The sequence below is a fragment of the Hypanus sabinus genome, chromosome 10 (genome assembly GCF_030144855.1).
Source record: "Hypanus sabinus isolate sHypSab1 chromosome 10, sHypSab1.hap1, whole genome shotgun sequence".
In the NCBI taxonomy this organism is placed as follows: Eukaryota; Metazoa; Chordata; class Chondrichthyes; order Myliobatiformes; family Dasyatidae; genus Hypanus; species Hypanus sabinus.
The window spans coordinates 136,265,014-136,289,035 of record NC_082715.1 but is presented as its reverse complement, the minus strand read 5'-3'; the positions used below and the strand labels follow the sequence as shown (position 1 = coordinate 136,289,035).

The 24,022-nt window shown below is 43.2% G+C and overlaps 1 protein-coding gene across 2 annotated transcripts in view; it reads left to right on the top strand.

The window, feature by feature from the left end:
* LOC132401164 (uncharacterized) overlaps positions 1-20,581 on the top strand; it is a 52,152-nt gene extending 31,571 nt beyond the window's left edge. Inside the window, exons 5-8 of one of the 2 annotated variants that reach the window (XM_059983082.1) lie at positions 1,494-1,650; positions 11,393-11,533; positions 16,707-16,816; positions 18,216-20,581. In XM_059983082.1, coding sequence (XP_059839065.1) covers positions 1,494-1,650; positions 11,393-11,533; positions 16,707-16,816; positions 18,216-18,635 — 828 coding nt within the window. In that variant the 3' untranslated portion in view covers positions 18,636-20,581. The remainder of the gene's footprint in view (positions 1-1,493; positions 1,651-11,392; positions 11,534-16,706; positions 16,817-18,215) is intronic. The other variant, XM_059983083.1, reaches the window with a different exon arrangement.
* Positions 20,582-24,022: the final 3,441 nt, after the last annotated feature.

The window sequence follows — 24,022 nt, the reverse complement described above, 5'->3', positions numbered from 1 at the left end:
TCCCAGAGAGCCCACAAGCTCTGTTACGCCCATATGACCATTTAACTTACCGACCCTTACCTCTTTGGCATATGGGTGAAAACCAGGGCACCCAGAGGAAATGCACACAGTCACGGAGAGAATGTGCAGACTCCTTACTGTAGTGGCGGGAATAGAACCCGCGTCGCTGGTACTGCAAGGCGGTGCCCAAACTGCTACACCACACTGCCGCCCCAAACTGTTAGACAGCATTGCCTCATCTTGTTTGTTCTGACTAAGGTCAGTAACCAAAATATTCTCTGTCCTTGCCACCACAGCCGCACCTCGACCATCATGGTTTGCATTTGTCTGTGTCTCACTTCTGATACTGCCGTAGCAATCCACAAGTCATAACGTGCAGTCTCAGCACTGGAAGCTGTGAATCTGAACTCAATAAGCCTGGTGGTTTGGAAACAAACATCAGGGCAAATCTTCAGTTTGCCTTGGATTACAGTCTCCCTTTGGGAGCTCAGCTCCAGAACTCCTGCACGTCTGAACCGCGCACGGGTTGTCTCATCGTAGACTCGTGCTGGTCTTCTGACAGCTCTTGAGACCTGACCTTGGGCATCTGGCCTGTCAGATGTGTGGGTGTGACCTGTATCTTAATGCCTATCCTCAACATTCACCGGCATTCAGACGTGCTTCTCAAAGACAAAGAGAAAAGTTGTTTTAAAATTCTTTGGCTTTGAAAAGCTCAAGGACACGACTGCACACTGAAGCAAAATAAGAAAAACATCTTAACACGTTAAAATGTAACATCACAGCTTTTGTCGTTCGTGAGTCCAAAAGCGTGGTCATCAGGTCGTCCATTTGTTGGGTTTGACCATGGATGTTGCGTCCTAGCTATCGTACGCAACCCCCAGTACATGAGTCAGGGCCGTGTGATACAGAGAGCAAGCCATTTCCCATACCGCAGGTTCCCACTCTCAACGCAGCTGATGCATCGAAACAAATGGCAGGGACTGGGACAGTTTGACAGCAACAGTGTCGCAGGAGTTGCCAGTCAGTGTAAGACTGACTGCCTTAGGGACTCTAGCTCTGGATTTTTCCTCGAGGATTACTCCCAAATTAACATATCACAGATTTTTGTTTTTATTGCATTTTTGGAAAATATCTCAACTTTTCTGGAAAGGGGGTTTGTAGATGAGCTGCCATCTACGGCTGATGAGCCCCATCTGCCCTAAGAGAATGGTTTTAGATGCCAGTAACCCGCCTTTGTCCCTTCTCCTTGTCCCTTTATTTGTACTCCAATAGGAAAATACAGTGGTGCCAGAAATCTGAAAAAGTAAAAAAAGCATTGGAATTGCTCAGTAGGTGACGGAGCATCTGGGATGTGTAAAACATCAAGAGCTACGTTTTCGATTCATGACGAGTTCACGGTTTCTGTCTCTGTGATGTTGTCTGTACTAACTGCACACAGTAAACTTGTGAAGTATTTCACTACGTTGACTAATCAAGTATTTCATTTGCCACAGATTTGTCTGGCACTGACTCCAGAGAACCCACTTCATCAAGAGGAATTTGTTGAAGGAACCGTTTGTGTATCTGCTGAAGTAGAAATATCGGCCATTCATCTTACTGGAAAGAAATCTAACGAAACGTGTTTGAGTATGTCCCAGAGAAGCTACTCAGGTACACTTTAATCTGGTAGTTTGCTGCTGAAATTGAAATGAAGTTGCACGTTATCACTGTTTTCTGATTGTGCACTGTTCCAGTGGCAGGCTGGTGCATCGTATCGGCCCCAGTAAGAGCATCTCTACTCAAATCTGTTGGGCAGGGCCAGTGTAGACTGGTGGAACTGTTAAATCAATTAGTTAAAATTAATAAAACAAACAGATGCAAGGCCTCTTGTTCTATATCCTACAGAAAATCTTGCTGATGAAGTAATTCAGGCATTGGTTGCAATTTTTCAAGAATCCCCAATGTTTAGCGAGGATTGTCAGATTCTCAAATGAATATCATGTCACCTTCAACGATATTGGCTCTGAATCCAGTTTACCATCACTGCCCTATGTGACATGAGATTTGTTGTTTTGCAGCTGCAGTAGAGTGCAATAGCATAAAATTACAAAATAAATCATGCTAATAAGAGAATAATGAGGTAGTTTTCATTGTTGGTTCAGAAACCTGACGGCAGAATGGAAGAAGGCCTTCCGAAATGTTGATTGTAGTCTTCAGACTCCTGTACCTCCTCCCTGATAGTAATAACAACTGAAGGGCCCTTAATGCCACATTTAAGCTTACTGAAATACTGTATTTCATTTTTCTGTAAATATCTGCAAGAAAAATGACCTCAAGGTGGTATATGGTGACATATATATATATATATATATACTTTGATAATAAATTCGCTTTGACTTTGAAATTTCATTATGGATGCTGCCTTCTTGTGGCAATGCCCTCAATGGTGGGAAGGATTGTGCCCATGATGGAGCTGGCCGAGTCTACGGCTGCAGTCTCTTTGTGCATTGAGGCTTCCATACCGGTCTGCGTTGCAAGCAGTCGGATTGTCCTCCACCGTATATCGGTAGAAATTTGCAAAAGAGTCTTTCACCTACCAAAGCTCCTCAAACACCCGATGAAATGGAGCCGCTGGCGTGGCTTCTTTGTGTTTGCATCAGTGTTGGGCCAGGCTAGATCTTCAGCGATGTTGATGCCCAGGAGAGTGCGAAGGCAAGGAGCAGGAGGCAATTAAGCTAACCTTACAGTCAGTCCCATGCTGCAGTAATAACAGGACACCAAGAAAACTCTAATACCATTAACGAGTCAACATAGAAGGAATAAAAATGCGGGGAATAAAAGCTTGGATATTAAGAGTTCCTCAACAATGTTAACTGTCGTAGTGGACAACAGAAAACTGGGTGAAATAATGGATTTGGATTTAGTAAAAGATACTTAATAAGACATTGTATAAAAGGTTTCCCCACAAGGGTTCACTTTATTGAGGATAATGTATTTACCATCAATGGAGGATTAGTAAATGACACAATGAATGTGTTAATTTCAGGTTTGAAAATTGTTATTAATCATATCCCAGTTGATCAATGCTAATTATTTTATAAGTAATATGGAGATTTCTCTGTCACATTTTGATTATATTTTAGATGAAAAATTTCTTATTTTTTTATTCCATTCCATTTTGATTAGAAAATAGCTGGACAGCAATCTTTTTGAAAGAATGACGGGCTTGAAGATGCCCAAGTCAAATCCCAACAACAGAAGCTTTAATTAAATAAATAATACGGGATATAAAACTGGTGTCACTAACAATGACAGGAAAATCTGCTGGATTGTCAAAAAAATATCCAAATATCTCCTGTCAGTAATCAGTTGTTCACTCCTGCGTCAGGAAGCAATTCAGACCTCTCTTGGACTGTATATTAAAGTATTGACCTTCTAATGACTACATCCCATGAATAGAGTAAAGGGAATATCAGGAGGATGTCCTGCTCCTTAAATGACGGTAACTCTCCCTAAGAGCAGAGAACAATCAAATACAGTACTCTCAAATCTATAAAATTTCACTGAAAACATGTAGGACATAGAATAGTGCAGCAGATGAACAGACTATTTGGTCCACAGTTTTATGTGGAACCAACTGAAAAGCAAACCAGGAACACCCCAATGCTAATCTCTCCTACCTAGACCTTGTCCATTTCCTCCATCTTCCTTACATTCATGTGCCTATCCAAACATCTCTTAAAAACCTCTAATGTATCTGTCTCTACCTCCATATCTGGCAGCACATTCCAGGCATCCATAACTCCTGAGTATAAAACTTGCCCCTCACATTCCCCTTGAACCTATGCCCCTTACCTTCAATGCATGCCCTCAGGTATTAGACATTTCGACCCTGGGAAACAGATACTCTCTGTCCACTCTAGCTACAGTGCCTGTAAAAAATATTCACCCCCTTTGGAAGTTTTCATATTTTATTGTTTTGCAACATTGAACCACAGTGGATTTAATTTGTCTTTTTTTGACACTGATGAACAGAAGGACTCTTTTGTGTCAAAGTGAAAACACATCTCTACAAAGTGATCTAAATTAATTACAAATATAAAACTCAAAATAATTGGATGCAAAAGTATTCAGCCCCTTAATATGGCAGACCAAATCATCATGCAGCCAATTGGTTATAGAAGTCACGTAATTAGGAAATGGAGATCACCTTTGTGCAGACAAGGTGTTTCAGCTGATTGTAGTAAAAATATACCTGTGTCTGGAAGGTCCAACTGCTGGTGAGTCAGTATCCTGGCAAAAACTACACCGTGAAGACAGAAGAACACTCCAAGCAACTCTGTGAAAAGGTTGTTGATAAGCACAAGCCAGGAGATGGATACAAGAAAATTCCCAAGTCACTGAATATCCCTTGGAGTACGGTTATGTCAATCACCAAGAAATGGAAAGAATATGGCACAGCTGTAAATCTGCCTAGAACAGGCCGTCGTCAAAAACTGAGTGACCGTGCAAGAAGGGGACTAGTGAGGGAGGCCACCTCGAGACCAATGACAACTCTGGAGGAGTTACAAGCTTCAGTGTCTGAGATGGGAGAGACTGTACATACAACAACTGTTGCCCGGGTGATTCACCAGTCGCAGCTTTATGGGAGAGTGGCAAAGAGAATGCCCCTGTTGAAAAAACTCACATGAATTCTCGGCTAGAGTTTGCGAGAAGGCATGTGGGGGATTCTGAAGTCAGCTGGAAGTAGGTTCTGTGGTCTGACAAAATCAAAATTGAGTGTTTTGGGCATCAGACTAAACGCTATGCTTGTGGCATAAGCCAAATACTACACATCAAAAACCACAGCATCCCTACCATGAAGCGTGGTGGTGGCTGCATCATGCTGTGGGGATGCTTCACTGCATCAGGCCCTGGAAGGCTTCTGAAGGTAGAGGGTAAAATGAATGCAGCAAAATACAGGGAAGTCCTTCAGGAAAACCTGATGCAGTCTGCAAGAGAACTATGACTTGAAAATTTGTTTTCCAGCAAGACAATGACCTCAGGCATAAAGCCAAAGCTACACAGGAATGGTTTAAAAACAACAAAGTTAATGTCCTGGAGTGGCCAAGTCAGAGTCCAGACCTCAATCCAATTGAGAATTTGTGGCTGGACTTGCAAAGGGCTGTTCACTCACGATCCCCAAGCAATGTGACAGAACTTGAGCAATTTTATAAAGAAGAATAGGGAAAAATTGCAGTGTCCAGGTGTGCAAAGCTGATAGAGATCTATCCACGCAGACTGAAGGTGTAATTGCTGCCAAAGGTGCATCTACTAAATACATGAAGGGGATGAATACTTGTGCAGTCAATTATTTTGTGTTTTGAATGTGTAATTAATTTAGATGGCTTTGTTGAGATCTGCATTACTTTTGAAATGAAAGGGTCTTTTTCTGTTGTTTGGTGTCAAAAAAAAAGCCTAATTAAATCCCTCAGATTCAATGTTGTAAAACAATAAAACAGGAAAACCTCTAAGGGAGACGTGGATACTTTTTATAGGCACTGTATGCCTGTCACAGTCTTGTAAATTTCTATCAGATTTCCCCATGGCCTCCAGTGCTGCAGTGAAAACAGCCCAAGTTTATCCAGCCTCTTAAGATAGCACATGCCCTGTAAACCAGGCAGCACCCTGTTAACCCTCTTCTGCAGCCTCTCCAAAGCCTCAACATCCTCCCTAGAGGGGGGTGGGGTAATAAGAACTGTACAGGGGATGTGGCCTAACCAGAGTACTATAAAGTTACAACATAACCTCTTGACTTTTGAGCTCAGTGCCTTCACAAATGAAAGCAAGCTTTCTATACACCTTTTTAACCACCTTATCAACCTGCATAGCCACTTTCAAAGAGCTATGAACTTGGATCCCAAAATCGCTCTGTTCAGTAACTAATACTGTGCTGTCTAGTTGCATTTATCCTCCCAAGGTGCAACACCTCACATTTTTCTGGGTTAAACTCCATCTGCCACTTCTCTGACCATATCTGCAATTGATCTACATTACACTGTACTCTTTGCCAGTCTTTTACATAATCCACAACTTCACCGATCTTGGTATCATCCGCAAAACTTGCTAACCCATCCATCAACATTTTCATCCGGGTCATTAATACACGTCACAAGCAGCTGAGGTCCCTGCAGGACATCCACTAATTTCAGACCTCCAGCTCGAATAAATCCCTTCAACCACAGCCCCCTGTCTTCTCTGTACAAGCCAGTGCTGAATCCAAACAGCCAAGACCCCATGCAGCTTAATCTTTTGGATTAGCCTCCCATGAGGGACTTTGACAAACACCTTATTAAAATCGACTTGGACACCATCCACATCAATCTTTCTCGTCACCTTGTCAAAAAACTGGTAAGGCATGACTGACCACTCAGAAAGCCGTGCTGGCTCTCCCTAATTAGGCCATGGCTTTCCAAATGCTGATATATCCTAACCCTAAGAATTTCCTCCAGAAATTTCCCCAACAGCTGAAGTGAGACTCACTGATCTATAGTTCCCAGGATTTTCCCTTGTTCCCTTCTTAAACAGAGGCACAACATTAGCCACTCGCTGGTCCTCCAGGACCTGCCTGTGGCTGGAGAGCACATGAAGATGCAGGTCAATGGGCTCAGCAACCTCTTCTCTCGCCTCCTTCAATAACCTAGTGTAATCCCATCATGCTCATTAGGAGGCCCAAAACCACCTCCTCCTCGGCCTCGAAATGGCCTAACTTATTTATGCACTCAGTACTGATCTCCTGGTCCTGCATCCTTTTCCTTGGTAAATACTAATACAAAGTTCTCATTAGGTATCCCACTCACATCCTATGCACCCAAACCAATGTTCTCGCTTCTCTCTCTCTCTCCTTCCCCACCCCCCCCCCCCCCCCCATCCTTGAGTGGTCTCACCCTTTCCCTTTCCCTAGTTATCCCCTTGCTCTTAATGTATGTATTGAACGCCTTGGGATTGGGATTCACTTTCCTCCTGCTTGCCAAGGACTTTTCATGGCCCCTCCTGGCTTTCCTAACTCCCTTTAATTCTTTTTAAGCTTCTTTATACGCGTATGCTTCCTTTGATCCTTCCTTCCAAAGCTCTAATACTTTTCCTTTTTCTTCCGGACTAAACGCATCTCCGGACATTCAAGGTTCTCTTATCATTCCATCCCCGTCCGTCCTTCTAGCACACCACAAGACCACAGCCAAAACACAATGACTGCAGTTGCTGGAAATTTTAAATCTGAGTACTGCAAGTACTCAGTGGGTCAGCCAGTATCAATGTCTTCCATGACTGTTCAGGCTTGACCAATGTCGGGAACATTTGGTAGCTGGCACGCAGCAGCTTTCCTGGAATCTTTCAACGGTTCATGTACTGGCATCTCCCTGGCCTCAGTCAGCCTGGTAGCACGTTCTTCTTGACCCATGACTTCCGAGGAGAAGAATTTACCCAGCCACAAAATGGGCGTGCATGTTAGATTTTTGGAGGGTGCAAGCAATTAGGATCAGCTTTGGGTCATTGTAACAGACGTGTCGTGAAATTTGTTGTTTTGTGACAGTGGGGTAAATTTTTAAAAATATTACACATTTCAATAAGGATATAAAAAATTTATAGCGTTAAAAAAAAAAGGAGCAAAATAGTGAGGTAGTGTTCACAGAAATACAAGATATTAAGAGGAATAGATAGAGTGGACAGCCAGCGCCTCTTCCCCAGGGCACCACTGCTCAATACAAGAGGGCATGGCTTTAAGGTAAAGGGTGGAAAGTTCAAGGGGGATATTAGAGGAAGGGTTTTTACTCAGGGAGTGGTTGGTGCGTGGAATGCACTGCCTGAGTCAGTGGTGGAGGCAGATACACTAGTGAAATTTAAGGACTACTAGACAGGTATATGGAGGAATTTAAGGTGGAGCGTTATATGGGGGCAGGGTTTAAGGGTCAGCTCAACATTGTGGGCCGAAGGGCCTGTACTGTGCTGTATTGTTCTGTGTTATAAATCTGATGGTGGAGGGAAAGAAGCCATACCTAAATAGTTGAGTGCGTGTCTTCAGGCTCCTGTACTTCCATGAAGCTTGAATTGAACGTAGAAGTGGAGCTAGGTTTACCTGACAAATTGCTGGGATGACAGGACTGCCGTACCAGGAGAGATTAGTTAGACAAGGTTTGTGTTCCCTAAAATTTAGAAGAATGAGAGAGGACCTTGTTCAGAGGTATAAAATTCTATAGAGCTAGGCAGACCAAATGAGGGTAGGATATTTCTCCTATCTCAGGGTGTACAGATTGAGAGTCACGATCTTGGCTTAAAGGACGAGAGAGACTAAACTGAGATGGAAATTTCTTCACCCACTCATTGGTGAACTTTACTACCTCAGAGGCTGTAGAGTCATCAAGTCAAAACACCACAGCACAGAAACAGTCCTTGAACCCATCTAGTCCATGGCGAACCATTAATCTACCAAGTCTCATTGACCTGCACCCAGACCATAACCTTCCCATCTATGTACCGCTCCAAATTTTTCTTAAATGTTGAAATTGAACCTGCACCTATCACTTGCAGCTTGCTCCAGTCTCTGACAACTGAGTGAAGATGTTGCACTTAAACATTTCATCTTTCATCCTCAACCCATGACCTCTGTAGTCCCACTCAACCTCAGAGGAAAGTGCAAACACGAGGAAATCTGCAGATGCTGGAAATTCAAACAACACACACACAAAATGCTGGTGGAACGCAGCAGGCCAGGCAGCATCTATAGGGAGAAGCACTGTCGACGTTTCAGGCCGAGACCCTTCGTCAGGACTAACCGAAAGGAAAGATACTAAGAGATTTGAAAGTAGTGGGGGGAGGGGGAAATGAGAAATGATAGGAGAAGACCGGGAGGGGGTGGGATGAAGCTAAGAGCTGGAAAGGTGATTGACGAAAGTGATACAGAGCTGGAGAAGGGAAAGGATCATGGGATGGGAGGCCTCGGGAGAAAGAAAGGGGAAGCACCAGAAGGAGATGGAGAACAGGCAAACAACTAAATATGTCAGGGACGGGGTAAGAAGGGGAGGAGGGGCATTAACGGAAGTTAGAGAAATCAATGTTCATGCCATCAGGTTGGAGGCTACCCAGCCGGTATATAAGGTGTTGTTCCTCCAACCTGAGTTTGGATTCATCTTGACAGTAGAGGAGGCCATGGATAGACATATCAGAATGGGAATGGGACGAGGAATTAAAATGTGTGTCCACTGGGAGATCCTGCTTTCTCTGGCGGACAGAGCGTAGGTGTTCAGCGAAACGGTCTCCCAGTCTGCGTTGGGTCTCACCAATATATAAAAGGCCACACCAGGAGCACCGGACGCAGTGTACCACACCAGCCGACTCACAGGTGAAGTGTCGCCTCACCTGGAAGGACTGTCTGGGGCCCTGAATGGTGGTGAGGGAGGAAGTGTAAGGGCAGGTGTAGCACTTGTTCCGTTTACAAGGATAAGTGCCAGGAGGGAGGTCGGTGGGAAGGGATGGGGGCAGACGAGTGGACAAGGGAGTCACGTAGGGAGCGATCCCTGCTGAAAGCAGAAAGGTGGGGGAGGAGGGAAAGATGTGCTTGGTACATCTGTCCGATACGCCCCCAATCTTGGTGGCATCCACAAATTTGCTGATCCGGTTTACCACATTATCATCCAGATCATTGATATAGATGATAAGCAACAATGGATCCAGCACCAATCCCTGTGGCACTCCTCTAGTCACAGGCTTGGAGTCAGAGAGGCAGCTATCTACTACCTCTCTGGTTTCTCCTGCAAAGTTAATATCTAATCCAATTTACTACCTCATCTTGAATGTCAAGCAACTAAACCTTCTTGAACAGCCTCCCTTGTCTCAGGCCTAGTAATTGTACCCACCTCTACCACTTTCCACATCCCCACCACCTTCTGCGCAGACAATGTTGTCCCACATGTCCCCTTTAACTCTTTCTCTATTCACCTTAAATCTATGCCCTGTAGATTTAGACTCCCCTGCGCTTGCAAAGGTCTGTGTCCATCGCACTGCATGTCCTCTTTAATTTCACCCTGCATCTTCCTAGCCTATGCAGTCTCGCCTTGTACCTCAGGCCTTTCAATCCCATAATAATCATGGTGAATCTCCTCTCCAGTGCAATCATACTCCCCCTTCTAGGGTGGCCCCCACAACTAATATTTTTAGAAGTCCTTCCAAGACTTCCACAGGTGTCCCATTGGCCATTTTCATCATCTACCTGTTTTTGCCTCCTTTGAGGGATCTCCATACAGGTAAAAAAAAAACACAATAATAAGAAAACGCAATAAATATAAATACATAAGATAGTTTATATACATAGATTGTCTCTCCATAAAGAGATACTAGGCACAGGAGTGTCTGTACAGAAGGTGACTGACAGTGGTGGTTGGAGGTACGGGGGGGAGGGTTAGTGGATTGAGGGGTTGATCAGTCTTACCGTTTGGGGAAAGTAACTGGTTTTGAGTCTGCTGGTCTTGGCGTGGATGCTGTGTAGCCGATGGAATTGGAACAAACGGTCCATGGGCAGGTGCCTTCTCCAGCACCTTTCTGAATATAGGTTTCCCCCGCTGTCCGAAGGTAGGGCATTCCTATGAGACCGTTCGTAAGCCGAAATGTCGTAAAGCGAAGAAGGAATTACCTTTATTTTATATGGAAAAAATTTTTGAGCGTTCCCAGACACAAAAAATAAACTGCCAAATCACATATAATAAAAGCAGGACTGATATGATAAATATACAGTCTATATAAAGTAGAAATATTTTATGTACGATGTAGTTTCACTTATCAAAATCAGGAACACAGTGAGCTGAAATCGATTTGGAGAAAAAAATTGGCGCATACACGCATGCGTACACAACTGCCCGCACAAGGTTTCACAGTCATGGTAGTCGTTCTTGGGGTAAACACATATAAAGAGGGCGTCTTTTTTTTCAGAAAAGCGAAAATTCTCTTTGGTTTGCGAAATCAGGTATGAATGTAGGTCTTTCAGAACAGCGAGCTGTCGTAAAGCGAACGTTTGAAAAACGGGGGCCACCGGTGCACATCCTTGATGGTGGGTAGGCTGGTGCTGGTAATACGTGGGCCAGTTTTGAACTTCCCGTCCAGTTTTTAACCGCAGTTCAATTTCCTGTCGAAAGGCGTGCTGGGGGCAGCCTGCCAGTGTCGCCACACAACATAGCATGTCCCACAATGTTTGACAGAACACAACAAGCAGCAACGCAGATCAAATCCACTCAGCTGTGTGCTCGGGGCAACTTCCAGTGGCTAATTAACTGGTCACCCTGCACCTTTTTATGATGTGGGAAGAAGCTGGAGCACTTGGCCCTGTTTGAAGTTCATCCACGTGAAAGTTAACGCCATTTCTAAATGCCGTACTATATTTTGTCAGATTCAGCAATTCTGACTTGGCCGTATCCACAAAAGTGTGACTATTATGATCAGAATGATGATGATGAAGAAGATTACGAAGATGATGACTATACCAGAAAGGATGATGATGGCAAAGTTAAGGATCCAGAGGATACCGTAGGTCAGTTGGAACATGGAGTCTCTCCCAGAAGGGAAACCCCCTTCCAGGGTTATGTCTATTATGCCTGGATATGTGTTTAGTTTGCATTGCTTCTGAGGTGCACATTCAAAGCTGCTGTTTTGTTTTCCCAAAGATTCTTCCCTTCATTGAAGCTGGCGAGCCATTCCTGCCAAAGTTGCCCTTTGGAACAAAACTTGCCTTTCATTATTATTTGTAACAAATTCCAGACTCGCATTTTTTTAATTTGCCCCTTTTAACCTCAGTTTTGTTCCTAAAGACTCCGAATTTCTGAAATGCCAGTGCAGCCACACACAAAATGCTGGGAGAAACTCTGAGCTGAGACCTAACGAAGGGGCCAAAATGTCGGCCGTCTGTTCGCTTCCGTGGATGCTGCCTGGCTGCTGCTGAGTTCCTCCGGCGTTTTGTGTGTTACTCTGGATTTCTAGCGGCTGCAGAACCTCGTGTTTAAAAGTTGCTTTGTATTTGCCTGGATCTGAAGAGGCAGCCAGTGGGGTTGAGCCCGTGTTGAAGACTTCTCTTTGGCCAATCCCACTGGTATCTGTGCCACACGGCTGGCCATGCAATTTATACCATTCTCCCCTGGCATCCATGCAATGCCTGCTGATGCCCATGTGATGTAACCTTTGGGATGATGGATTTGGGGCCAATGAAATACCATAATGAGCACCATTGCATTGACCTTCCCAATGCCACCAACTCCTGTTTCACCCTTCATTGCTTTTGTCGTGAGTTGTGCTGAGAAGTGGCCTTCAATGTACTGCCTCTTGTTGCCTGGATACTAACCTGCAGATGAGCTCGCTGCCTTGCCCAGACCTGTTCATGCGCAGTTGCTTCCGGCGAAATCTCTTCACACCTTCACTGCAGACTGGCGGTTCTCTGAGAACGCCACTTTGTTAGTACAGGCGCGAGTGTTCTGCCACATCCCAAGTAGCCCCTTTAAATATAAAGTTTTAAAAATACTTCGATTCTGCGCATGATTGCCTCTGTAAACGGTGCTGAGTGCTAGGTAGCAGTGAGGTAGAAGAGCAGGTGCAGTTGGCAAAGGCAGCACAGAATCACTGCTTACGCACACATTGTACACGTAGGTTGATCAGTGGCAGGTGAAAATGTATTACAGTGAAGTAAAGGGGTCTGCAGAGGCAGCTCTATGTCTTATGGCCTAAAATAACACTTCATACCCACAGGGAAAGCTGGGTGTAAGTTTTCATTAATAGAAAGGGAAAGAAAACCTCTTGATGCCAGATCTCGACCCATGTCTCCTAACTCTCTGCCTCCGCAAGTCTGCCCAACCCACTGCACTCCCCTGGCATTTTGTTATTTTGCTTAGCATCTAACGTACCTAAACCATTCAGAATAGCAGCGTAGGTTCACGAGGTTAATTTCCTGGGATGGCAGGACTGTCATATGTTGAAAGATTGGAGTTACTGGGCTGGTATACACTCGAATTTAGAAGGATGAGAGGGGATCTGATTGAAACATTATTAAGGGGTTGGATACGCTAGAGGCAGGAAACATGTTCCCGCTGATGGGTGAGTCCAGAACCAGAGGCCACAGTTTAAGAATAAGGGGTAGGCCATTTAGAAAGGAGTTGAGGAAAAACTTTTTCACCCAGAGAGTTGTGGATCTATGGAATGCTCTGCCTCAGAAGGCAGTGGTGGCCAATTCTCTGGATGCTTTCAAGAGAGAGTTAGATAGAGCTCTTAAAGATAGCGGAGTCAAGGGATATGGGGAGAAGGCAGGAATGGGGCACTGATTGTGGATGATCAGACGTGATCACAGTGAATGGTGGTGCTGGCTCGAAGGGCTGAATGGCCTACTCCTGCACCTATTGTCTAATAGCGGTCAACAAATTCTGCCCTCTGATGGAGTTTGCCAACTCCACATCCTCACCACCAGGAAAAACTGCTTTGCTCTTTTGCTTCTACAGGCCCAGGTGCTGCCGTTGTAGCTTGCTCCACAGCCCTATATCGCACCATTGACTAATATTGCTGTTCATGTCATAGCACAGGCACCCCTCATCCATGACCTTGTTCAGACACATCAAAAAAAGTTCCTTCAAAGACGTTTCTATTCCTTATTCTCCTTTCCTGCCCAAGCTTGCTACGATGGCATGCACATCAATTTCTCTAACTTCCAGTAATCTTTCCCCCCTCCTTTTCGCTCTTCAATTCTCCACTCTAGCTCCCCACTCGCCTCTCCTCTTCCCCTAACCTGCCTATCACTTCCTCCTGATGCCCCTCCTCCTTCCCTTTCTCCCATGCTCTACTCTTCTCTCCTATCAGATTCCACTTTCTTCAGCCCTTTACTCTTTCCACCAATCATCTCTCAGCTTCTTACTTCATCCCTCCTTCTCTGCCCACCTGGTTTAATCTATCACCTAGTTGATCCACTACCCCACCACCACCTTATTCTGGCTTTTTGCCCCTTTTCTCCCAGTCCTGATGAAACTTCGACTATTTATTTATTTCCACAGATGCTGCTGACCCGAGTTCCTTCAGCATTTTGCACTAGTTGCTCTGGATTTCCAAGATCTGCAGAATCTCATGTAACCGGGCTTGCTATCCTCTCGGAACAGTCTGATCTGTGCCTCTGCCACATTTTTCCCACACAATAGCTGTGCCTGGAGCCACAAAGAGTATATTCTTCAGAATTCTATTCTAAACCCCCCCCCCCCCCCCCCCCATATCTCCCATTTTATTTAGCGATACAGCGTGGAATAGGCCCTTACAGCATGAGTCACACCACCCAGGACACACCTACTTCAAAGGATTCAGTGTACACTTGTGAACAAAGTATGTATACATTACGCAACCTTGAGATTCACCCCCTTACAGGCAGCCACGAAAGAAACCTGAAAGAACCCAGTTTAAGAAAAAAAAGACGTACACTTAACCTTGACCTAATCACAGGACAATTTACAATGACTAACTACCCTACTAACCCATAGGTACAGTGTCAAAAATTCACCCTCCTCCCCCCCCCCCCCCCCCCAGAAGTTTTCATGTTTTAATATTCTACAACATTGAATCACTGGATTTAATTGGGCTTTTTGACACTGCTTTCGTGCCAAAGTGAAAGCAGATCTCTACAAAGTGATCTGAATTAATTATGAATATAAAACACAAAATAATTGATTGCATAAGTATTCACCACTTTCAAGGCAGTATTTAGGAAACTCACCTTTGGCAGGAATTACAACCTTGCGTCTCTGTGGATCGGTCTCTTATCAGCTTTACACATCTAGACACAGCAATTTTTCCCTACAAAACTGCTCAAGCTCCGTCAGATTGCATGGGGATCGTAAGAGAACAGATCCCTTTTCAAGTCCAGCCACAAATTCTCAATTGGACTGAGGTCTGGACTCTGACTTGGCCACTCCAGGACATCAACTTTGTTATTTTTAAGCCATTCCTGTGTTACTTTGGCTTTATGCTTGGGGTCATTGGTTTTCCAGCAAGACAATCTTCTACCAAGTCGCAGTTCTCTTGCAGACTGCATCAGGTTTTCCTCCAGGATTTCCCTGTATTTTGCTGCATTCATTTTACCCTCTATCTTCACAAGCCTTCCGGGGCCTGCTGCAGTGAAGCATCCCCACAGCATGATGCAGCCACCACCTTGCTTCACGGTAGGGATGGTATGTTTTTGATGTGCGGTGTTTGGCCTATGCCAAGCATAGCATTTAGTCCGTTGGCCAAAAAGCTCAATTTTGGTTTCATCAGACCATAGAAACTAGCTGATTTCAGTGTCTACCACATGCCTTCTGGCAAACTCTAACTAAGATTTCATGTGAGTTTTTTTCAACAGTGGCTTTCTCTTTGCCACTCTCCATAAAGCTGCGACTGGTGAAGCACCCGGGCAACAGTTGTTGTATGTGCGGTCTCTCCCATCTCAGCCACTGAAGCTTGTAACTCCTCCAGAGTCGTCATAGGTCTCTTGGTGGCCTCCCTCACTAGCCCCTTCTTGACTAGTCACTCAGTTTTTGAGGACAGCCTGCTCTAGGCAGATTTACAGCTGTGCCGTATTCTTTCCATTTCTTGATGATTGAATTAACTGTACTCCCAAGATATTCAGTGACTTGGAAATTTTCTTGTATCTGTCTCCTAACTAGTGCTTTTCAGTAACCCTTTCACAGATTTGCCCAGAGAGTTCTTTTGTCTTCATGGTGTAGATTTTGCTAGGATACTGACTTACCAGTGGTTGGACAGGTGTATTTTTACTACAGTCAATTGGAACACCTTGACTGCACACAGGTGATCTTCATTTAATTAATTGTGACTTCTAACTCCAATTGGATTTAGTGATGATTTGGGATGTCATATTAAAAATGAATGAATACTTATGCAATCAATTATTTTGTGATTTATATTTGTAACAGATCACTTTTTACAGATCTGTTTTCACTTTGACACGGGGGAGTCTTTTTCTGTTGAATGCCAAATTAAATCCACTGTGATTCAACATTGCAAAAAAAAATCATGAAAACTTCTGGGGGTGGGGTGAATACTTTTTTTTATACGCACTGTATTTGGACTGTGGGAGGAAATGGGAACACACAGAGGAAACCCACATGCAAACGGGAAGCTCGTACAAACTTTCTGACAGAGAACACTGGAATTGACCTCCGATCTCCGCCTGAACTGTAATAGCCTCCCGCTAACCGTTACGGTACCGTGACACCCACACATATATCATCAGATTTTTATCATTTATTCATTTTTGAGGATGTTACTGCCACCACTGGCACTTGGAAATGGTTGTAAAGCTGTGCTGACTTTCTTCGGTCCTGTGAAACTTTGAAACCCATTGTGCAATGTTATTCTGGACATCCCACCAACTCTGGGTGACTGGTTGGAGGGAAAAATTGGATAATCTGATGATTTATGTAGTTTACTAGCAACAAATTGCACCTGCGTAACACCTTAATGCACACAATATTTCAAGAGAACTCTCAGAAGCGTAACTTAATCTGAATAGCTTTGTGCTTTTATAGAAAACTTCATTGGAAAATGGTTAATTCACGACACTGTGATTTCAACTTTGATTAGGAATCGAAGTTTTTTTTGATTAGGCCTTTGAGTATGTTTCATGTGGAAAGGATGAAATGGCTGTTGTTCCTGTGTGACTGTTGCCTGACGTTCTTCCTTTGTTCTAGCTGCTGCAGCTGCGATTTCAACAGTGGTCATAGTCCTCTTGCTCATTTTCATATTTGTCGGTATTTACCTATGCAAAAGTAAAAAGAAGCTTGTACTACCCAAGTCTTTGGTAAGTTATGTTTTATTGGTAAGACTGATACAATGGTGTAAGATATGAGTGTACAAAAACCTGAGACAGCTGGACTGGGGTACGATATGAGGAATTCAGCTATTCTGTTAACCGGTAAACTATAAGCCGACCATATAGGAGCAGAACTGGGCATCTCGGCCCATTGAGTCTGCTCCGTCGTGGCTGATTTATTATCCTTCAGAACCCCATTCTCTTGCCTTCTCCCCATATCCTTAGAAACCCGGACTAATCAAGAATCTATCAGCCTCTGCTTTAAATATACCCAATGATCAGGTCGTCTGTTGCAATGAATTGCACAGATTCACCACCCTCTGGCTAAATAAATTCCTCCTTGTTCTTGCCCTCTATTCTGAGGCTCTTCGCTCTGGCCTGAGACCTTCAGAAACATCCCCTCTATCTAGGCCTTGCAATGTTTGATAAGTTGAGTGAGATCTTCCACACTTAGCAAGTACAGGCCCAGAGCCATCAAATGCTCGTCACATGTTAATCCTCTCATTCCTGTAATCATTCCCATGTACCCTCTCTGGACAGTCTCTAATGCCAGCACATCCTCCCTTGGAGAAGGGGTCCAAAGCTGCTCGCAGTACTCGCAATAGTGTGGTCTGAACAAAATGTGCAGCCAGTGGTGTGTAACGTTGCATGTGTTTGTACCTTGCATATTTTGATTGCCCAGAGAGAGACTAGTGCAGAGCAGGCTGTGCACCTTTGTAAAATGGGGAAGAATTAAATCTGTAAGCTCAAAGGGAACAAAGGCTTGAGGTAGCTGATCATCACGGTGATGGGTGATTGGCTACCGCAGAGATAAGATCAGGAAAAATAGCTGGTGATGAATAAAGGCAGACATGATATGGAGCTCTAAATTTATAAGAGCGAGGTAGAAATCAGGAAAAAGGATGTCTTAATGAAGAAAAGAAAAATAATTTTTAAACGCATTTCAGGATTTAAGATTGCTTAATGTCCTTTCCTGCACCCAAGTGCAAGGAGAACGAAATATTTTTTTCCCTCTAGATCTGATGCAGCAAAAAGGCACATAGGATAGGTAGGATATTGACTGCATGTCCATAGTGACACTAGCCTGTATATAAGGTGACTGACATGAAATAATAAATTAGTGGTGGAGTTATTGGGTGGAGGTGTGGGTCAGCCTTACTGCTTGGGGAAAATAACTGTTTTTGAGTCTGAATACCTTTCAGAAGTGCTGTATGAGGTTAAAATTTGTGCACGGTGATACACAACTCAGGAAAAAGCGGCTCTTCTGTATTGTATTCCTGAGATTTTTATGTACAAGAGTTTAATGAAATACAAACATGAGAACATTTAAATAGAAGAGATTATGTGATGTTTAAATTTAACTTGAGGTTTATTATCTAACTTCTAGGTGCAGGTCATTGTGAGTGATCGGCAGTACAATGTGATGAACTCCAAACACGAGGAGAGCAGCGTGTGTGTAGTTGTAAAGCCAGAGGAGGTGACCAGCGTACCTGATGACTCACATGACTTTCAGGTTCAAGAAGAAACCCTCATCTCCTCAGACACTCTGGACCATAGTACAGCTCTTATCGATGGAGGGAGCAGTCAACATGTAAATACTGACTTGAGTGATCCTTATGCCGCAAAAATAAATATAGGTATCATAGATCAAAACTCCGACAGCACGGACCATATTGATCAAGAAGCTGGCAATAATCAAGGGAGCAGCCATGACTTGTGTAAGACACATTGTGACAGCATTAAGCTGAGTTGCACTGCTGATAACTGGGGCTATGATAAACCTCATGTACCACTTGATATGCTCTAAGTAACAGTGCAAAGACTGAGTTAGTACAACCGCACAGCATCATACTCTTCAGTGGAATGGACTAGAAACTGACCCCAGTGCTGAGGATGCTTTCATGAGAGGCCACAGTCCAGCTCCCACAGTTCCATTATCCAAAATGTGCCATTCTTGAGAGGATGCTTGGATCACATCTTTGCAGGTTCTGGTGACGCAACCAGGGGAGAGATGTAGGTTAAAACCGGCATGCTTATGTGGTTTGCAAGTACTTGACTGCTCCGTTGTGTGACTGAGGGTAAATTTGTGTCTGGAGAATATATGGAACAGGGAGCGTTTTTGATTCGGGGGAGCTGATTTTTCTTCCAAGTTAAATGGTTTGTGTATTCAAGCACTGCTCAGGAGAACTGAACTTGTAATTCAGACCAGCACTTTACTACAGTACTGAGGGAGAACTGCACTGTCACCAGTGTTGGCTCAAAAAAAAGTTAGTGTAGAGTTGTATTGGCAGGAACTGTAAACAATTATATCAAAAGACAGCACAAGCAATAGATCTAATTTTCCTTTCTCTAAAGCCAATAATAAAAAAAATGTAACATACAGAATTCTGTCTGTTATTACAGCCTGAGAGATTTATATCCCATTCAACCTAAACCTTAACTATTGATTGTCAATATTGATTACGGTTAATTGGGACCAGCACATTTTGGCCTAATTAGGTGGCTGCTCCAATTAGTTGAAATTTCATGGAAATATGGAAATAGTTAAATGGAATAAAAATGACAAACTATTTTTTACTGAGCAACAAATTATATATTTAAATGAAATACAGAACAAATTCAAACACTACCAATACTACTGCAGTAGTATAAAACTGTCCATTGGTTCCTCATAATTATCAACGGAAGAATCCATACAGTGCATTCTGCTGTGTTCTTTTGATTGTAAGCGACCAAAATTAGCCAGATGGGTATTGCAGATAATGGACCACCTTCATACAATACTTTCAATTATGTGTATCCTCCAAATTTTAATTTACCTTATAACGTTCAAGATGATTGTGTTCCTGTGCTGTACTGTTCTCTGATTGTCGATAACTTTAAATGTTTTTGTAGCTCATAACTGGAAGTAGTGAAATGTTTCATTTTCACTGCTACTCGTTTCTCACGTCTCAAGCCTGAATGTTTGAAACCACAGTGACCGAAACAGTTTTGAATTGACTTGCTGTTTAATTCTCACCAACTATTGGTGATATAAATAACTGCTTTTTTGGACACAAACACACGCAGCTAATAGTATTTTAAAAGCTGTTTGCTCTAAGCTCAGTGTAGTGTCTAACGGCCACACAAGTGCACCTGACCAACACTAGTTAGAAAGTATCCAGTAACCGACCCCTGTCCCGATTAAGCGGCACAATGTCCCAAATAAACTAAGAGAATCTCAGTTATTTTCCTGACTAGTTCTTGTTCTTTAAGGGTTGTCCAAATAAGCGGGTGTTCCAATTAACTGATGGTCCAATTAACCAGAACTATTGCGTATATACAAAAAAAATCGCAGGGTATTATTCAAATCCGAGGAGGAGAGTTGTGCTGTGTCACATTTATCCTTCAAGTAATACAGTTAAAAACATTTTATCTAATCACAATTTTATTGAAATCTAAGGCAGGTAATTGCTAACTACTTTTCACTCTGAAAACGTCTGCGCTTCAGAAACACTCCATTGGTTGTGAAATGGTATATTCTTTAATTTAGCAACACTGCACAATGCAGGCCATTCTAGTCTTTCAAGCCTGTACCGCCCAAACACAAGCAAGTGACTAATTGACTGACTAACCCACAAGTCTTTCAGATGTGGGAAGAAACTGGAGAAAACCCATGCATTCACAGGGAGAATGTACAAACTCCTTACAGCGACGGGAATTACACTCCCATGCCACCCTTTCTGTAAAATATATTTAAACTGCATTCCTTAAGTTTTGTGTGTGTGTGGTTATTTTTATCTCCAAACATCGCAATTGGGTTCCCTTTCAACAACCTCTTTGAAATGAAGTTAACATTTCACTCCAAGTTTCCAGCTGTGTAAAAAAAAAATAATAATAATCCATTGTTGGTTCAGCCAGAAGTGCTTTTTCTTCCTGCAAATCTTTTCTGTAAATTCCTCGTGAAAGGTTTGATTTATGTTTTAGACAGTGAAGGACTCATTAATGTTATAAACAGTTATGTTTCTATTCTGTTACTGCATAACAAGTCTCCAGCTAGAGAATGGAAAGTGCTGGCCACAGGTGAGATCCCAGACTCCGGGGAATAGCCAGTGTTGTTCCATTGTTCAAGAAGGGCAACCAGGACAATCCAGGGAGTTTCATAGCAAAGGACATTTGAGGAGATGATTCTTAAGGAAAGGATTAATTTGAATTTTGGGAAAGCAGAGAGTTACTACGCTTTGCAAAGGGGAATTTCTAGCTCACAAGTCTGATTGATTTCTTTTGAGGAGATGACAAAAATGATTGCGGGTAGAGCAACAGATGACAAGGCATTTGACAAGGTCCCTTATTGGAGGCTAATCCGTAAGATTGAGTCAGATGGTATGCAGTGAGTTGGGAGGTTCGGTACAGAATTGGCTTCATCATAGAAGATGGGTAGTGGTAAAGAAGTGTTGCATTTTGAACTGGAGGTCTTTGACCACCAGGCTTTCACAAGGATCACTGCAGTGGCCTCTTGTTTGTAATGTATATTAATGAATTGGATGAAAATATGAATAGTTTGATTAATAAGTTTCTAGATGACCTGAAAATAGGAATAGAGCTGTTGGAAAGTTGGGCAGAGAAATGGCGGATGGTGTTTAATCCTGACGAGGGTTTGGTGATACATCTTAGAAGGTCAAATGAAGGAGGAAAATACCTAGTGGATAGCAGGACCCTGAGAAGCATTAATGTACAAAGAGATCTTGAGGTGCAAGCCTAGCGCTCTCTGAAAATGGCAACACAAGTGGGTGGGATGGTAAAGAAAGCACTTGTCTTCATCAGTCAGGACATGTTGTATAAAAGCTGGTAAAGCTTCATAATGCTGCAGCTGTATGATAGATTGGATGAGGTTTCCATCAGTCGGGGTCAACCATGGGACATTGCATCCTAACTGTAGATATGCAAGCCTGGGCAGTACAATATGGACAGCAATATGAAGTCCATGTAGCAAGCTCCCCCTCTCAATGCATCTTGACGAACCCAAAGGAATGGCAGAGACTGATGCAGTTTGGTACCAGCAATGTCGCAGGAGTTGATGGTCAGTGCTGAACTCAAGACTACCGTAAGGACTCCTAATGTAGATGGACAATATTTGGAGTGCAATCTGGAGAGCATAGTACATGGAGGATTTGGAGAGGGGACTGACAGGGTTCACCAGAATCCTACCTGGATTGAAGAGTGTTGAGCAGACTTGGATTGTTTTTTCTGGAGGGTTGGCAGCTGAGAGGCAATCTGACAGTACAGGCCCTTCAGTCCACTTTGCTGTGCTGACCCTGTAATCAACTCCAAGCTCAATCCAAAACTCCCTCCATTTTTCTTTCATCCACGTGCCTATCTAAGAGTCTCTTTAATGCCCCTAATGTACCCGCTGCTACCATCACCCCGGCAGTGTGTTTCATGCACCCACCACTCTATATAATTAAATATCTACCTCTGACAGCCCCCCATACTTCCCAACAAACAACTAAAGGTTACAACCTCTCAAATTAATAATTTTCTCCCTGGGGACTATCCATTATATCTATGCTTCTTATTACCTTGTATCCCTCTGTAAAGTCACCTTTCAATCTTGTAGAAGTCCCAGAACAGAAGTGTGTAAAATTCTGGGAGGCAAAGGTAGGACAAAGAGAATCATTTATCCAGGCTAGAAATGTAAAATAACAGAGGGTATAAGTTTAAGGGGGGGGGGGGGGGAGTTTGAAGGAGATGTGTGAAGTAGTAAAAGCTCTGTTGGGGGAGTACGTAATCGTAGATATGGCAACAACATTTAGACAGACTGTTAAAGGGGCAGGCCAGGTAATGGGACTACTGCTGCAGGTAAATGGGATCTGTTAGATCAGGTCACTGGCACAGATGCGAGTCAAAAGGACTGTTGCTATGCAGGAGAGTGATTTCATTCTACAAGCATACAATGGTGACAGCCACTCCCTCTTCAAAGCAGCAGAATGTTTCATATACTGTTAGCGGTATTTATTGAAATAAAATGCAAAATTCGCCCTTCCTCTGCCTATTGACAACTAGTATCATAAAGGTAGAAAATCAACAGCTGAGACAGAAAAAGGGGAAACGAGCAAGGTGTGAGTGAAGGGTAAAAGACACTGAGGGAGAGCATTTCATATTAGCCATCAATGACTGAATAAGCTGCTGTTTGAGTAATCAACAGGAAACAGTGTGCGCACTCCAAAAGACTTGGAGATTTGAAATGGGTTGCTCATTTTGATAACTTGATGGGCAGGAGGTGATTAATCAGCCCTCTGAGTCTCTTCTCCTGGTGTTCTCTCAGAATCAAATGTCCTGTTCTCCAAATATCTCTTGAAGTCTTTGGTGTTGGGATGTCTATCTCAGACATATTCAGCAAAGTGCCTTCCATGGAGTTTTGTGGCTCTCTGGGTGATGCAATTTCTCCTTATCTTGATCTTAAATCAATCTCTTGTGCTATGCCAAAAGTCAGAGTCAAGTTCATTGTCATCTGCACAAGCATAATGGAAAAAAAATTGTTCGGAGCAGCATCACGGATGCAAAGCATCAGATAAGCAGCCTTCACAAGTAAAATATGAATTCTACACGAACTTACAAGAAATATAACACACACAGCGAAAACAAGCCAAGTTTACTGTGGTGCAGAGTGGTCATAGCATTGCCATGATGAGGGTTGTACTGGTTGGTTCAGGAACTGAATGGTTGAAGGGAAGTAGCTGTTCCTGATCCTGGTGGTGTGAGACTTAAGGCCTCTCTACCTCCCGTAATAAATACAAACCCTCAGTCAACCCCACAGTTAGTCCCATGTTATCCACTCGCTCTCTGGCAGTGGATGCCCTGGATAAAGAGACCAAGATTGCACAAAATAAACTCAAGATTGTTTAAAGTCATTTCCAGTACACAAGTAAGGGAGAACAAAGTAATTGTTACTCTGGATCCAATGCATCACAAAAAAAGTACACAGGATTGGCCACACAGTAAGTTTAAAAATGTGATAAATATAAATACAAAGTGTTTGTACATAACTTATATCCATAGATTGACTCTAGGCACAGGAGTATCAGTACATAAGGTGACTGACAGGAAATGATAAAGTTGTGGTGGTGGAGAGTGTTTTTCAGTTTTACTGCATTGGGGAAAGTGTTTCTGTGTCTCATGGTCTTGGTCTGGATGTTACGTAGCCTCCCTAATGGG